Source organism: Ranitomeya variabilis, chromosome 5, assembly GCF_051348905.1.
Source record: "Ranitomeya variabilis isolate aRanVar5 chromosome 5, aRanVar5.hap1, whole genome shotgun sequence".
In the NCBI taxonomy this organism is placed as follows: Eukaryota; Metazoa; Chordata; class Amphibia; order Anura; family Dendrobatidae; genus Ranitomeya; species Ranitomeya variabilis.
In genome coordinates this window covers 489,164,663-489,180,486 of record NC_135236.1, presented here as the reverse complement: position 1 = coordinate 489,180,486, position 15,824 = coordinate 489,164,663, and the positions used below count along the sequence as shown (strand labels likewise).

The 15,824-nt window shown below is 42.5% G+C and overlaps 1 protein-coding gene and 1 long non-coding RNA gene across 2 annotated transcripts in view; one reads left to right on the top strand and one right to left on the bottom strand.

The window, feature by feature from the left end:
* Positions 1-15,824, bottom strand: part of ACTR6 (actin related protein 6) — a 31,851-nt gene that overhangs the window by 2,116 nt on the left and 13,911 nt on the right. The window contains exons 3-10 of the mRNA XM_077265571.1: positions 14,644-14,712; positions 13,304-13,427; positions 13,087-13,222; positions 11,662-11,718; positions 9,904-10,002; positions 8,154-8,232; positions 2,412-2,583; positions 1,970-2,108 (exon numbers count right to left, since the gene is read on the bottom strand). Coding sequence (XP_077121686.1) covers positions 1,970-2,108; positions 2,412-2,583; positions 8,154-8,232; positions 9,904-10,002; positions 11,662-11,718; positions 13,087-13,222; positions 13,304-13,427; positions 14,644-14,712 — 875 coding nt within the window. The remainder of the gene's footprint in view (positions 1-1,969; positions 2,109-2,411; positions 2,584-8,153; positions 8,233-9,903; positions 10,003-11,661; positions 11,719-13,086; positions 13,223-13,303; positions 13,428-14,643; positions 14,713-15,824) is intronic.
* LOC143776318 (uncharacterized) lies at positions 3,546-9,301 on the top strand. The gene is made up of 3 exons (XR_013215803.1): positions 3,546-3,997; positions 8,385-8,533; positions 8,842-9,301. It is a non-coding gene; the product is annotated as an uncharacterized LOC143776318 (long non-coding RNA).

Below are 15,824 nucleotides of genomic sequence, written 5' to 3'. Positions count from 1 at the left end.
CCGGAATGGGAGTATGTACGTTTTTTTTTTTTTACATTTACGATGGTAACCAGGGTAAACATCGGGTTACTAAGCGCGGCCCTGCGCTTAGCAACCCGATGTTTACCCTCGTTACCCGGGGACTTCGGCATCGTTGGTCGCTGGAGAGCTGTCTGTGTGACAGCTCCCTTAGGCATTCATGGCAAAACCAGTAACTGATTTAGTGTAGTAGTCAATCTCTTTAAATAGTGGTGGGGATGGGGAGTCGGCTGTCAGACACAGCCAGACTCTCCATAGAAGAGGTAAACAAGGTTTATTACCCTGTGTGCTGTGTCAATAGTTGTATATACAATGTTGAGTAAATATTGTGTACACTGATTAGGAACCACTGACAGCACTTCCTCCTATGGAACCAGTAATCTTGTTATTGCTAAAGGTACCTTCACACGAAGCGACGCTGCAGCGATAGCGACAACGATGCCGATCGCTGCAGTGTCGCTGTTTGGTCGCTGGAGAGCTGTCACACAGACCGCTCTCCAGCGACCAACGATGCCGAGGTCCCCGGGTAACCAGGGTAAACATCGGGTTGCTAAGCGCAGGGCCGCGCTTAGTAACCCGATGTTTACCCTGGTTACCAGCGTAAAAGTAAAAATAAACAGTACATGCTCACCTGCGCGTCCCCCGGCGTCCGCTTCCTGTACTGTGTGAGCGCCGGCCCTAACAGCAGAGCGGTGACGTCACCGCTGTGCTTTTACTTTCACTTTAGGGCCGGCGCTCAGTCAGAGCAGGAAGCGGACGGCAGGGGACGCGCAGGTGAGTATGTACTGTTTGTTTTTTTTACTTTTACACTGATAACCAGGGTAAACATCGGGTTACTAAGCGCGGCCCTGCGCTTAGTAACCCGATATTTACCCTGGTTACCAGCGTAAAACATCGCTGGTATCGTTGCTTTTGGTGTCAAACCTGACGATACACGCCGGTCTGACGACCAAATAAAGTTCTGAACTTTATTCAACGACCAGCGATATCACAGCAGGATCCAGATCGTTGCTGCGTGTCAAACACAACGATATCGCTATCCAGGACGCTGCAACGTCATGGATCGTTGTCGTTCTCGGTGTAAAGTCGTTTCGTGTGAAGGTACCTTAAGTATAGGGGTAAGCAAGAGCTGCTGGGCCCTAGAAAATAAACAATCAGCCTTGCTATTCAGGCAGGTGAGTGAATTTCCTGTTACTGGAGTATATATAGTAGCCAAAGTTACAGGGGAAATCAGCAATAAAAAGAATGTATTAATATGATAAAATGCAAGACAAAGGTCAGTTAATACAATAATTTTAGAGTGTAAAGGTGAATAAATAAAAAAAAAGACAATGCCAGTCCAAATCGCTATTTCTAGCCCTGGTGCTGTAAAAAAAAATAAAATATGTTAAATATCTAAAATTATCACCTACGGAAAGTGGGGATGCAATTTAAAATGTATTTTAGAAGTCCTTTGTTATTGTAAAAAAAAAAAAAAAAAAAAAAAAAAAAAAAGTGGAAAAATACACATGTATTTCCTATTTTTCTAAAATATCAGAAAAATGTGGAAAAAAATATAAAAATGTTGCCACATGACAAAAAAGGAGGCCAAAATACTTGAATATCTGAGTAAAAAAAAATATGTAAGGGGATTTCAAAGTGCATTTGCGACAAATACCGAAAATGTGTTATTTTAGGAATAGGGCAACGTAGCCTGGTCCCAAACTGGTTAAAATAACAGTCATTAAATGAAGATTTCTGCTACTAGACAAATGGGATGTGGGAAAAAACTGATACTCGTCTTAAGTCACATGGAGTATCAAGAAGAAGGGCCAATCCACAAGGCATTTTTTTCCCCTCTCTCAGCCAGTTGTTGAAGGGGTTTTCACGTACAGGGCAATCCCTCTAAATTTAGCACAGCATTGGAGGCCTCATATGCTGGATCATTATTCTACGAGTTCACTAAACTTACTTTTGTGGCAATATGACAGACACATCGTAGTCTGTTGGAGTAAGTTTCCGCACTTCAGAGTACACGCGCTCTTTGAATCCCGGAAATAATGCGTTTCCTCCAGTAAGAACTATGTTCTTGAAGAAATGAGGTTGCATTTCTAAAAGAAAGTTTAATGGTAATTTTTATTTTAATTAAAGAATGAGTTAAAGGAGGAAAGTCTATTGGATTAATACACATTATAAATCAGCAGAGCAGCTAAAAGACTAACCAGGCCACAACCTGATGTACATAGTGAACACCTAACCAACAGTTGTATATCAGCTTATTTGAGCATTTTAACAAATAATCTTTAGACAAAGTACGTAACCAATTGCCAAAAGGACTGTTTGGGAAGTTTTTCCTTTCTAGCCACGTTTCGGATCCATTTGCAATCAGGCGCACACATTCTTTGCTGGCTTACCTTCAGGGAGATTGTGGACGGAATGTACTATGGCTTCTGGAATACCCATTTCTTGAATTCCTATGTCAGAAGGATGTAGAAGGATTTCTGGGACGGCAAACCGTTCATTAGTTAAACGAAGGATCTGCTCTCCAGCGGTGGTCTTTCCACTAAACACCATCTCTTCCCTTGGCTGTTGTAAATTGCAAGTAAAATAGACATATTAATATACTCCCAAATCTTCCCTGACATCTATAATTTCACTCATACTGTATATCCAGGGAGTTATACACCCAAAACATCACAAAATACAAAACATTTGTATCAGAGTATTGTATTCACTCTAAAGGCACTAATACAAATTAGATGAAAGACCACCAACTTCGGCCACCCATCTAATGTGTTTAGTGGCCCCCCAACAGATGCTCTTGAAGATGAGAGGCATTAGGCACTCTATCCTGCAAGGACAGCCCCTTCTCAATCTGAATGTTTGCCCCCATTAAACTAAGAACAGCTATACTCCCCTTCCGTGTTGGCGCCGTTTCAGCTGTGTCAGTACTCGCGTTCCCAGGGCTCACATGATGTTTTTAGGTCCCAAGTCCTGCGCTTGATCAGTGCTGGCATCACTGTCCCTGCCTTCGGATGTATAAGTAATCAAAAGGAAGAGATCGGCCAGCCGCAGCTTTCGCTTCCTGTTGACTACTTATACGTCTGCAGGGACAGTGAAGCTGGCGCTGACTGAGTGCGGGGTCCACATGACGCAACAACCTCACGTGAGCCCTGGGAACGCAAGTGCCATCACCACTGGAAAGGCGCTGGCACGGGAGGAGTATAAGTGTATTTACTTTAACAGGGCAAACATTCAGATTGAGAAGGAGTTGTCCTAGTAGTGGACAACCCCTTTAAAAGCTGCTGTCTAATTAATGCAGTGCTCTCCTCACTACTTATATGCCAATCCATTCACTTGCTTCCAATTTTCTGGTGAATCCAGTTTCAATTGAATCCAGTTTTCTCCCTCCCCAATACATCTCCAAACTAATCTCTCAATACTTCCCCCACACGTAATCTTTGGTCCTCACAAGACCTCCTATGTTCCTCACTCAACCACCTTCAAGATTGTTTCCAAGCATCCCTCATCCTCTGGAATTCAGTGCCTCAACAAGTTTGAATGTCTCCCACATTTGAAACCTTAAGGCACAACTGAAAACTCATTTCTGCACTAACCTCCCAGCCATCTCACTACCACCAGCGCTGCTGCACCCACCCGACCTACTTCTCCTTTAAAATGTAGATTGTAAGCCCATGAATGTAGGGTCCTCTCCCCCCTCTGTATAAGTCTGTTAGTGTGCTTAATGTCAAGTATAAGTATGTAACCCTTTTCCTATATACAGCACCATGGAATTAATATCGCTTCAAAAATTTATTTAACACTCAATCCTTTTATTTTCAGGTGTCTGGAGGAGCGCTTTTCCTCTACTCTTGTTGAAAACACAATTGCATGTCCGAGGTCTCGTGTAAGGAGGAGTTAGCCATCTGCTAAACGAACGTTCAGCTGACAGCTATCTAAGGTGTTTGGTGAACATCTGAATTCTCCATTTTCACACATTGTACGCAATTTTAAACCAATGTCTTTTTATAAAGGAACCCATAAACTAATAAGTATTCTTGAGTAGGAACTAGGGTCTACAGGTTTGAACTGCTGCACTTTATCGACCTCTTATAAAGATCTGATAGAGCTGTTGGTCAAATGCCGGTATGCAAGCAAAGGTCCCCTTATACATTAGACTACTGTCGGCCGAGGCAGACGATATCGGTGGGTTCATCTAATGTGTATGTGGGGCCCCAGAAAACTGATCATTGTGGAAAATATATAAAATCAGAAATGTCTGATTTCAGACTGCAGATCGCTTGGTTCTTTTGGAGATGAGCTGTAGGCAGACATATTCCCATTGAGAACAGAAGAGCGCTCAATCGAACTAACACTCTAGCATATGTGAGAGTCGGCCGAGATCGCTGTCTGCTGGACGATCAGTCGAAGCATTGTTCTGCAGACAACCATCTAACATGTATGGACATCTTAAAATGACCTTCAAGAGGTTAGTCATTAGCATATATTCATTGTTAATTCTTGAGATTCTGATCTGGACCACAATATTTTACCACTGCTGGATCAAAAGTTCCCACATGAGAAAATTAATTTTTTTAATTGTGTTCCTCCATAATAGTTTCTCATTGTAAATCTTCAACACGGGATCCAATAAAATGAAAAATGGAGTGTAGAGAGTGGATTGCCCTAAACCAATTTAATCAAAATATACCCTTAGGCTACATTCCCACAGTGAGCTTTTCGTGCATAAATTTCTCTTGCAGGTACGCTGAGTTTTCTTTGTGGATTTTCTCCGTAGACTTGAATTAAATGCGGACAATCCGCAGGTAAAAAACGCACATACAGTACATTTTTAGTGCACTTCAGCGGCACAAATGCATAAAAAAAAACACATGTAATCTGCACCTAAATATATCAATAAAGTTTTGTCAAAGCCAAATACCAGGAAGTATGTAAAAACAAACAAAGCAGCTATACTTAAAAGCATGTCATGCCAAAAAGCCACAAAATGCACAGCGTCAAAAACGCATGATAAAGAAGGATTTTTTGCTACCGTAAAATCTTTCTTGCAGCCTTTATTGGGGGACACAGGTAACCATGGGTGTATGCTGCTGTCGCTAGGAGGCTGACACTAGGCAAAAACAAAACAAAACAAAACAAAAAAAAAAAAAAGTTGGCTCCTCCTCAGCTGTGTGCACTAACTGACTGGCACATAGCATGTCAGTTAATGAAAAAGAAGTGGGAAAAGCAACAACAAAGAACTATACACAGGCCCAACAGAGCCCCTCAGGCCCAAACTAGGGAGGCTGCTGTGTCCCCCAATGAAGGCTCCAAAAAAGAGATTTTATGTCGAATACTAAAAATCCTTTCTTTATCTCTTCATTGGGGGACACAGGTCACCATGGGACGTCCTAAAGCAGTCCCAAAGAAGGAAATAGACTATCATGCACAAATCAGGTCGGGCGACGGACGAGCGCTGTTAGCAGTATCTTCTAAGGCGTAGTAGGTATGTACCCTGTAGAATCTTGCAAATGTTTGAAGAGATGACCAGGTAGCGGCCTTGCAAATTCGGATTGCAGAGGCCTGGTGGCGAACGGCCCAGGAGGCCCCTACCACATGGATGGAGTGAGCCCTCACTCCCGGAGGGGGGGGGGGCGATCTATTCTTAACTCAATAAGCCTCCAGTATAGCTAAGTGGATCCAGCAGGTGATAGTAGGCTTAGAGCCATGAAGTCCTTTACGACAACCCTCAGGAACGACAAACAAGGAATCCGAACGTCTGACGTATGTAGTCCTTGAGAGGTGGAGAAGTTAGGCTCTGACAAGGTCCAGCTTGTGGAGATTTTTCCATGGGATGGACAGAAGACGGGCGTAAGGAAGGACAATATCCTCGTTGAAAACGAACGGGGAGACTACCTTAGGAAGGAATGAAGGAACTGGTCATCAAACCACATTTTCCTGGTGGAGGTCGAGGAAAGAAGAGCCGCAAGAGAGAGCTGCTGATTCTGAGACCCATCTGATGAAAGTGATGGCAACAGGAAAGGCTACCTTCCAAGAGAGAAGGGGAGAGATGATGTCCTGAAGGGGTTCAGAGGGAGGTCCTTGAATAATGCTCAAAACTAGGTTAAAGGTCCCACGGGTCCACAGGGGGATGATATTGTTGCGCTAGAAGAGCAACTCATTGAAGGAAGTTCTTGACCTGGGGACGAGGCCAAATTCTGCTGAAACAGAATGGAGAATGCAGAGACCTGACCCTTGAGGGTACTAAGAGACTAACCGGACTCTAGCCCTGATTGCAAGAACGCAAGGACGGAAAGAAGGGAAAAAGTCATGGGAGCTGTATGGCTGCCTTTACACCAGCGAAAGAAAAGAGTTTCCTTGCCCCGGTCTTGGTCTGTATGACCTGGGATGAGAAGCCTGCCTCCCTCAGGACTGCAAATTCAAGAGCCATGCCATTAAATTGAGACAAAGAATTTTGGTGGAAAAGGGGATCCTGAGAGAGTAGGTCTGGTCGGTCTGGAAGTTTCCAGGGTACATCTGCAAGTAGGTAGACTAACTCTCCATACAGGCTCTTCTGGGCCAGTCTGGAGCCACCAAGATGACTGGAACTTATTCCTCATTGACGATTCTGGGGATCAAGGTAAGAGGTGGAAAAAGATACGAAAGTTTAAACGGAGACCATAGAATGACCACAGGTGTCATGAGACCTGGCTACGAAATGAGGCACCTTATGATTCATCCGAGAGGCTATCAGATCGACGTCGGGAGTGCCCCACCTGACAGACCTGTTAGAACACAGACGGGATGAGGGACCATTTGCTCGAGGAGGGGCCCTGATGACTAAGGAAGTCGGTGACTCAGTTGCCCATGCCTGGAATGTGCACCATCGATATTGCTGGCACATGCCGCTCGGCTCAAGCCAGAATCAGTGAGACCTCTAACATGACGGACTTGTCGGTATCCCTGGAGGTTTACGTATGCCACTGCTATGACATTGTCAGATTGAATGCGAACTGGTCGGCCCGCTAGAAGGTCCTACTAGAAGAGAGGTTTTCCAAGAGTTCCAGTGACACCGGACTCTGTGTTGAAGGAAGACTGCCCCCCTAATCCGGCTGGCTCGCAAGAGGGGGGGGGGGTGTGAACAAGCCCGCCAAGGAAATGAAACAAGCGTTCCCATAGGAGGGAAAGCCCTTGAATGCCAGTGGCTGGTGCGCACGAGCGGGAAGGGGCATGACTAAAGAATGAAGGTCTTAGAAAGCCGGTGACTAAGTTTAGGTGATCTTTTTGGCGCATCGGAAATCGCATGCTGTAAAGGAGAGCAGCTGGATTCTCTTCTATCTTTACTGATGCTCCCCACCACCTTGAAGAGGGATTGTGGAGAAAAAGAGGGACAGCGCCTGTCTGGTCAAGGACCCAACTCCTCCTATATCCAGGACTGAAACAGGAGAACCCAGGTGAGGAAAGGGGTCACTGGGAAAAGGCGTCCTCCTTCCCCGCACCTCTCCTTGGCAAAGACCGACTGCCACAAACCACCCTGAGACACGCTTGAAGGGTAAGGTCCTGCCTCGCAGACCTGAGAGGGTACAATGTGGATAGCACAACACGGTTCTCTCGGTCGCTTATTTTTGGGAAATTAGGGTGAGAAGTTACACCCTGTTACCCTGAAGGGAAGAACCTAAAAAACAAATAGAAACAATAAAACACAACAAGGTGACCTAAGGAGAAAAAGACAAATCTGAAATCAGATCCAGGTCTGCCTCCTACTGACACCAAGCTAAAACTGTCGGATTTTGTGCAAGTCAGTGGGTGTATATTGCTGAGGAGAAGCCCAATCTTTGCCTAATGTCAGCCTCCTAGCAATGGCAGCATACACCCATGGTTACCTGTGTCCCCAATGAAGTGATACAGAAAAACTTTGTTGAAACAAGGCAAGTAACCCAATTTAAATAATTGGTGTAAAAATTCTGTAGTGTCAAAAACACAACAAAAACTCATCGTGGGAAAGTAGCCTTACTTGCACATTCATTATCATGGCACAAAGATTGTGGGAAGGGATTCTAGCAAAATTGCAGCAAGAGTACAATATTCTCAAATATATATTTGTCTGTAGTGCATATCATCATCCTCTAAATGTGATGTACCAAAATTCAACGTACCTTAACAAAACCTTTCTTGATAGTGCTGAAGTCTGGAAGAACATAATCAACCATCACAGAGTTGTCTTCCCCTTTTAACCTAAAGACCATACTTGTTAGCACTGTAATATGCAAATTAAAGAAGCACTCCTCCTCCCATCACAGTTTTTACCCTCTTGATATATTGCAATCATCATATTATATAGCAACTTGTATTTACAATTGCTCATTTTGCCTTTCTTCTCTCTACAGCCAGGAAGCATCTTGTCCCGGTAGAAACTCTCCAACTCCTAACCCAGCTGCTCTGCCTCTCCCCCTTACCATTGACTTTTTCAATTACTGATAACTCATGCAGGGAAAACTGGCCACCTTTCTACACAGAGTTTAGCAGGATTGATCTAGTAAGTTTTTAATCACATGATATCATAGACCTAATAGTAAAGAGAAGAATTATATGGGTAGAAAGGCAAAATGAGTAATTGTAAGTACACAGTGCATATGATGATTGCACTATATTAAGAGGATAAAACCTTTTATGGGAGGAAGAGTGCTACTTTAAGCAGCCATGTTTCTAATGTACAGGAAAGCATCTCTATGGGATGTATAAACACAATACAAATTCTGAAAATCAATTTCCAAGATTATACGTGAGGTCTTATTTGATGATATACTAAAGGTCAACATTGGACTCTTGTCTCTTTTCCAACAGATGATGACGAGGGAGAGAAGCCTGTTAAATGTCAATGGCTGATTCTTTAGTTCTCCCTGGAGACATGGGAGAGGGCAGCGCTAGCGTGAAATGTGAAAATGGAGGCTCATGCAAATGCAGAGGGGCCATGGCAGAGCCGAAGACCCTACCCACACAGTCCCACCTCTATGCACGAACAGCTACTGAAGCAAATTTTCTAAAGTAAAATAAACAAGAACTAGCCTACAGATTTTTCACTACAGGCATCTATTAAAATCAGTATAACAGGGCCATTATAGCCATACCTTTACTTTAAACAGGTTAAGTTTTAATGACAGGTTCTCTTTAAAGAGGTTTCCACTACTAGGACAACTCCTTGATCAAAATGTTTGGCAACGATAAAATAGTAAAGCCTATACTCACCACCACCTGTGCCGAGACTGTTCCCGCGGTGTCGGCACTTGCTCTCCCGTGCGGTTGTTGTGACATGTGACGTCAGAGCTCAATCATCACTGCCCCAGCTTTTCAGACAAATCGAACAAGAGGAGGAATTCGGCTGCAGCTAATCCTGGACTTCCTCTTCCTGCTGAATTCGACATGATGCGGGGACAGTGACACTAGCGTGGAGTAGGGAGCACCTGGAGACTGAGTGTCGACACCGCGGGAATGGCGCTGGCACGGGAGGGGAGTATAAGGTTTATTATTCTATGTGGGCCAAGCGTGGGGTATGAGCAGAAGTTGTCCAAGTAGTGGACAACTTCACTAAGACATCTATTAGTTGTTGAATGTATATAAAAAATCTCCCACTCCGGTGAGGTCAAGGTGAAGGCAATGGCATAAGAAAATTGGATGCATTTTTGAACATCCTCCCACAATTCCTGTATTTTAGGACATGCCCACAACTGGTGAAAAATGTATGTTTGCTAACTCGTATTTTGCAAAAAAAACCCACTTCATTTTGGGACACTTGGAATCCTTTATGAAAGGAGCCATTCCCTGCTAAGCGCTGGCTGGGACAGCTTTGAAGGCGGCATCCAAACCTCACAGTTTCATCAGAAATCTAATCAGCATCTCGATACGTACTTTGCCACTTCCATGTCTTTATAAAAATCGGCAGCTACATAGCACACATCTTCTTTTACTTGATTGATTACGTGGCTCTCATCCATAACATGCAACTGTCTGTGGGAAAAATTAATATGTGCATATTGAATATATAGAAAAAAATATATGGATACAAAAGAAGCCAACTGAACTGAATATAGTTGTTTAAAAAAAAATCATGTCAGAGAAGGCAGCAAATCACTGCTTGTCCCAGATAGAAAAAGGCTCTTACATGGCCTCACTGTCTCAATCAGTTGCCACCTTGCTTGCTCACAAGTAAATATTATCAAAACGTGGCAAAATAGAAAAGTGAAACTTCTCCGGAGACCACAATTTGAAAGACCCTTATTTCTATCCCAACAACTTCTATAAGGACTTTTAGACATAAATAATCTAGGTAAAAATCTATTTACATTATGTTAATGCTTCACATTTTGCACACACAGCTTAAAGGGAATCGGTCACCCGGTTTTTGTTACCTCATCTGGGAGCAGCATAATGTAGGAAAAGAGACCCCGATTCTAACGATGTATCACTCAGTTTACTGGGGGCAGCAGGAGTTTTTAGCTCAGAAAGCTAATCATGCTCACACCACATCTTTCTGTGAACATTAGGATCCTACCAAAAATTGTACACAAGAACCACATGTAGCAAAAGCAAATGGAAAGTTTATTACAACAAGAAGAGAGAATTGTACATTAAAAATTGTTAAAAACTGGGAAACCACAAGATGGCGCCACAATCACACATATAATATGTAACAGGAGGCAAGTCAAAACACATGTACGGTATGTCTATATTCTACAGAAAACAAGTCAATGTTCCTCGAGGTATTATACACTTACACTGTATGGTATCAAAAACATACCAGACTAGGATAGCTTAGACCAACAGGAACAAGAGAACTAGAAAAACAAAAAGTCTAAAGAGAAGTACGGAAAGAGACATTACCTCATGTGAGATGTGGTGCAAGGCCCCGACGCGCATTTTGGTGCACTGCCTTCTCCTGGGGGTGACATCACACCACCAGGAGCATGCGGGACCAATCAGAACAAACGATGCACACAGGGTTTTAATTAGCAGCTAGCTAGCACAATCTATAGGATAACAATGGTAAGTATATGTAACAGAGACTGTCCTATTCCTGGCATAAAATAAGACACTACTAAAACCTGAAAATAAACATATATGTAGATAAATGGGTCAAAATCTACCATAGCTGGGGGCGTTCTTTGGACCAAGACTACATGAGCTGTTAAAACAATCATTGCATTGAAACAAGAGCACGTAGACAAATAAGTGACACATCGCTGAAATCAGTGTCTCAGCCTCTACCTCATGCTGCCCTCGGATTACATAAACCTGCTGACCGATTCCCTTTAAAGCTTAAATTGAGACAATTTAAAATATTTTAGAAAACAGTGTCCTGAAAAACACATTTATTAGCCATTGGCAGAATAGGTAAATATATGTATGATTCCTAGAGGATTTGACAGTGATCCCAAAAACAAGGGTCCCAATATCCTTTGTAGTGGTAGTTCGCAAACACGTCTACTACCTGCTCACTGCTGTAGGACTGACAGAACTGCTATCGTCACTCGTTACAAGAAAGCTAATGTTGGAGTGATATTCACACACGAGTACTACCACATTTCTACACCTACTGTGTGGACAGGTGATCGATGGATCTGAAGGTACAGACCTTACACTGGTTTTACGATGCCAGAGGAAGCTTACCTGTACGATATGATCTCTTTGAGATGATTTGTTAACAACTTTCCTCCAACATTAATCCTGAAAGAACAAATGACAACGGTACACAGGCATATCCAGAACGACTAAGACACTAGCACTTCTCATTCTAACTAGAAAGCAGCAAGCTTTAACCCCTTCATGACCCAGGGTATTTTCGTTTTTTCGTTTTTCGCTCCCCTCCTTCCCAGAGCCGTAACTTTTTATCTTCTGTCAATATGGCCATGTGAGGGCTTATTTTTTGCAGGTCGAGCGGTACTTTAGAACGACATCATTGGTTTTAGCATGTCAAGTACTAGAAAACGGGAAAAAAAAATTCCAAGTGCGGTGAAATTGCAAAAAATAAGTGCAATCGCACACTTGTTTTTTGTTTGGCTTTTTTGCTTGGTTCACTAAATGCTAAAACTGACCTGCCATAATGATTCTCCAGGTCATTACGAGTTCATAGACACCAAACATGTCTAGGTTATTTTTTATCTAAGTGGTGAAAAAAAATTCCAAACTTTGCTAAAAAAAAAATAAAAATTTACGCAATTTTCTGATACCCGTAGCACCTCCATTTTTCGTGATCTGGGGTTGGGTGAGGGCTCATTTTTTGCATGCTGAGCTGACGTTTTTAATGATACCATTTTGGTGCAGATACGTTCTTTTGATCGCCCGTTATTGCATATTAATTCAATGGCGCAGCGGCCAAAAATACCTAATTCTGGCGTTTCAAAATTTTTCTCGCTACGCCATTTAGCGTGTGTAGGTTTGATTTTTTTTTATTGTTTTATTTTGAATGGAGCGAAAGGGGGGTGATTTAAATATTATATATATATATATATATATATATATATATATATATATATACACACATACATATATACACACACATTTCTTATTTTTTAGAACTTTTTTTTTTTTTTTTTACTTTTGCCATGCTTCAATAGCCTCCATGGGAGACTAGAAGCTGGCACAACCTGATTGCCTCAGCTACATAGGAGGGGAGCTCAGATCGCTCCTATGTAGTAGAATTGTTGCATTGCTATGAGCGCCGACCACAGGGTGGCACTCATAGCAATCCTGCATCAACAACCATAGAGGTCTCTGGTTGTCATTCTGACGCATCGCTGACCCCCAGATCACTTGACAGAGGTCAGCGATACGCTCATTTCCGGCCCGATGGCCGGAAGCGCTAGTTAAATGCCGCTGTCAGCGTTTGACAGCGGCATTTAACTAGTTAATAGCGGCGGGTGGATCGCGATTCCACCAGCAGCTATTGCGGGCACATTTCAGCTGTACTAAAAACAGCTGATATGTCCCGCCGGAGCCCGCATCAAAGCGGGGGTTCTGACCTCAGACGCACTATCCCGTCCGAGGTCAGAAAGGGGTTAAGAAACAGGTCAGTGTCCTCAGCCATGCTCCTACCTGATTATTCCTTCTTGCTTCTTCTTACTGCGACAGTAGGGTACAATGTGAGTGAAGGAATAGCCGGTGTCTACGATGACGCAGCACAGCTCTGAAGGGTTGTCATGAAAGTATCGGTGGGCGCTCAGAGCCCCAGCTTCCAAAACAGAACGGAGCAGAATATTAACATCTGGCTGTCACTTACCCCAATATCGAAATGACTGCAGGAAATACATACGGTTCACTCTTAGCGCTGCCTGGAACTGATATTCTTCAAAGAGGATCTCATTCATAGACTCTTGAATTGAACTGAAGTTAAAATATGGCTCCGTGATTATTATGTTTGATTCCACAAAGTCCACCTTAGAGAAAAATAAAACCTTTTACATTTACAAATGTAAAGAAGCACATTCTATAGTGGTTAAGAAAAAGAAATACATTTTCAGAGCTTTTCAGAGGGCTCCATTCTCAAAATATAATCTGTAGAGCCAACATCAGTATACTGCTGCTGGGCACCGCAAAAAAACGCTACCAATGGGTGAAGTGCCACTGTATAGCTGCGCAATGGCCAACAATGGTGCATTCTTAGCGGGATTACTCTTCATATTTATGTCTACTAGAAGGCTCAGAGGAGATTAGGCCAGCGCCCAACTTATATCCCATGACCTATATGAAGAGAGGAAAAAACACATGGCATGTTCTAAAAGTTATCCACAAGCGTCCTCTTCCCCCATCAGGAAGGATGTTCGATACCAGAAAAAAAAATAAAGTACCTAACCTGTTGAAGCGGCAGCTTTGAAATGTTCTTGTTTTCAAGGGTCAGGAAAAGTTAATAAATGAGCAATATTCTGTACAACGCTGGCATCCTGTTCTCTTTTGACAACACTAACTGTTGTGCAGTGGTTTCTTAAAGGGAATCTATCAGCAGATTTTTGCTATGTAATCTAAGCACAGCATGAGCCAGCAAAGACACGGAGTTCAGCAGTGTGTCATTGATTAAGCTGTTTATATGCAATGAAGGTTTTATCGCTAGGAGATTATCACCGCCTGGACCACATTGCATAGAGCACTGGCATGTACATAGAGAGCTGCGGTGAGGGTGGGGATAGCATTCTGAGCTCTGCTACATCTAAGAACTCTGTGTCACAACTGCTGCACCTAGTAAACTAAGGGATTCGTCGCTGGAATCAGGGTCTCTTTGCCTACATCATTCATGGTCTCAAAATAAGTAGCAAAAACCTGCCGAGATTCCCTTTAAATATAGTACATACCATATATTTGTCTCCAGCATGTATAGTTGATGATTGCTTTAAGTTTGCATTATGTACAGCAGAATCACGCTGGACGATCTTTTAGTGTTGCATAGAAGAAACGAGCCTATTATAAACGCCTTATAACTTGCATATCAAATGGTTTGTGAAATTTAATATAAGAAACATTTCCAGATGGTTTTGGTTCCAGTATAAATAATGCATGGGACTCAATGTCATAAAAACTAATGAATCCATTTATGAAAAGTTCTCAACTACCAATACTCATAAGCTCAATATTACAGGCATATCACATGCAGTTCATTACCTGAAACATTTCCTTGCCAAAAAGATAATCCCATACTTGTCTTTGGACATCCCAATTCACCAAATAACCCTGGTAATAAAAGAACATATCAGTAAAGTAACAAAAAGTATTAGAAGTACTGAACGCATCACCATTGACAATGCAGAAACATATTGAATTACTACTATTTTAGTATATTCAGCACAGATTTAATACACACACATATACACTTAGGTCCATATATATTTGGACAGAGACAACATTTTTCTAATTTTGGTTACAGACATTACCACAATAAATTTTAAACAAAACGATTCAGATGCAGTTGAAGTTCAGACTTTCAGCTTTCATTTGAGGGTATCCACATTAAAATTGGATGAAGGGTTTAAGAGTTTCAGCTCCTTAACATGTGCCACCCTGTTTTTAAAGGGACCAAAAGTAATTGGACAGATTAAATAATTGTAAATAAAATGTTCATTTCTAGTACTTGGTTGAAAATCCTTTGTTGGCAATGACTGCCTGAAGTCTTGAACTCATGGACATCACCAGGCGCTGTGTTTCCTCCTTTTTGATGCTCTGCCAGGCCTTCACTGCGGTGGTTTTCAGTTGCTGTTTGTTTGTGGGCCTTTCTGTCTGAAGTTTAGTCTTTAACAAGTGAAATGCATGCTCAATTGGGTTGAGCTCAGGTGACTGACTTGGCCATTCAAGAATATTCCACTTCTTTGCTTTAATAAACTCCTGGGTTGCTTTGGCTTTATGTTTTGGGTCATTGTCCATCTGTAGTATGAAACGACGACCAATCAGTTTGGCTGCATTTGGCTGGATCTGAGCACACAGTATGGCTCTGAATACCTCAGAATTCATTCGGCTGCTTCTGTCCTGTGTCACATCATCAATAAACACTAGTGACCCAGTGCCACTGGCAGCCATGCATGCCCAAGCCATCACACTGCCTCCGCCGTGTTTTACAGATGATGTGGTATGCTTTGGATCATGAGCTGTACCACACCTTCCCCATACTTTTCTCATTCCATCATTCTGATAGAGGTTGATCTTGATTTCATCTGTCCAAAGAATGTTCTTCCTGAACTGTGCTGGCTTTTTTAGATGTTTTTTAGCAAAGTCCAGTCTAGCCTTTTTATTCTTGACACTTATGAGTGGCTTGCACCGTGCAGTGAACCCTCTGTAGTTACTTTCATGCA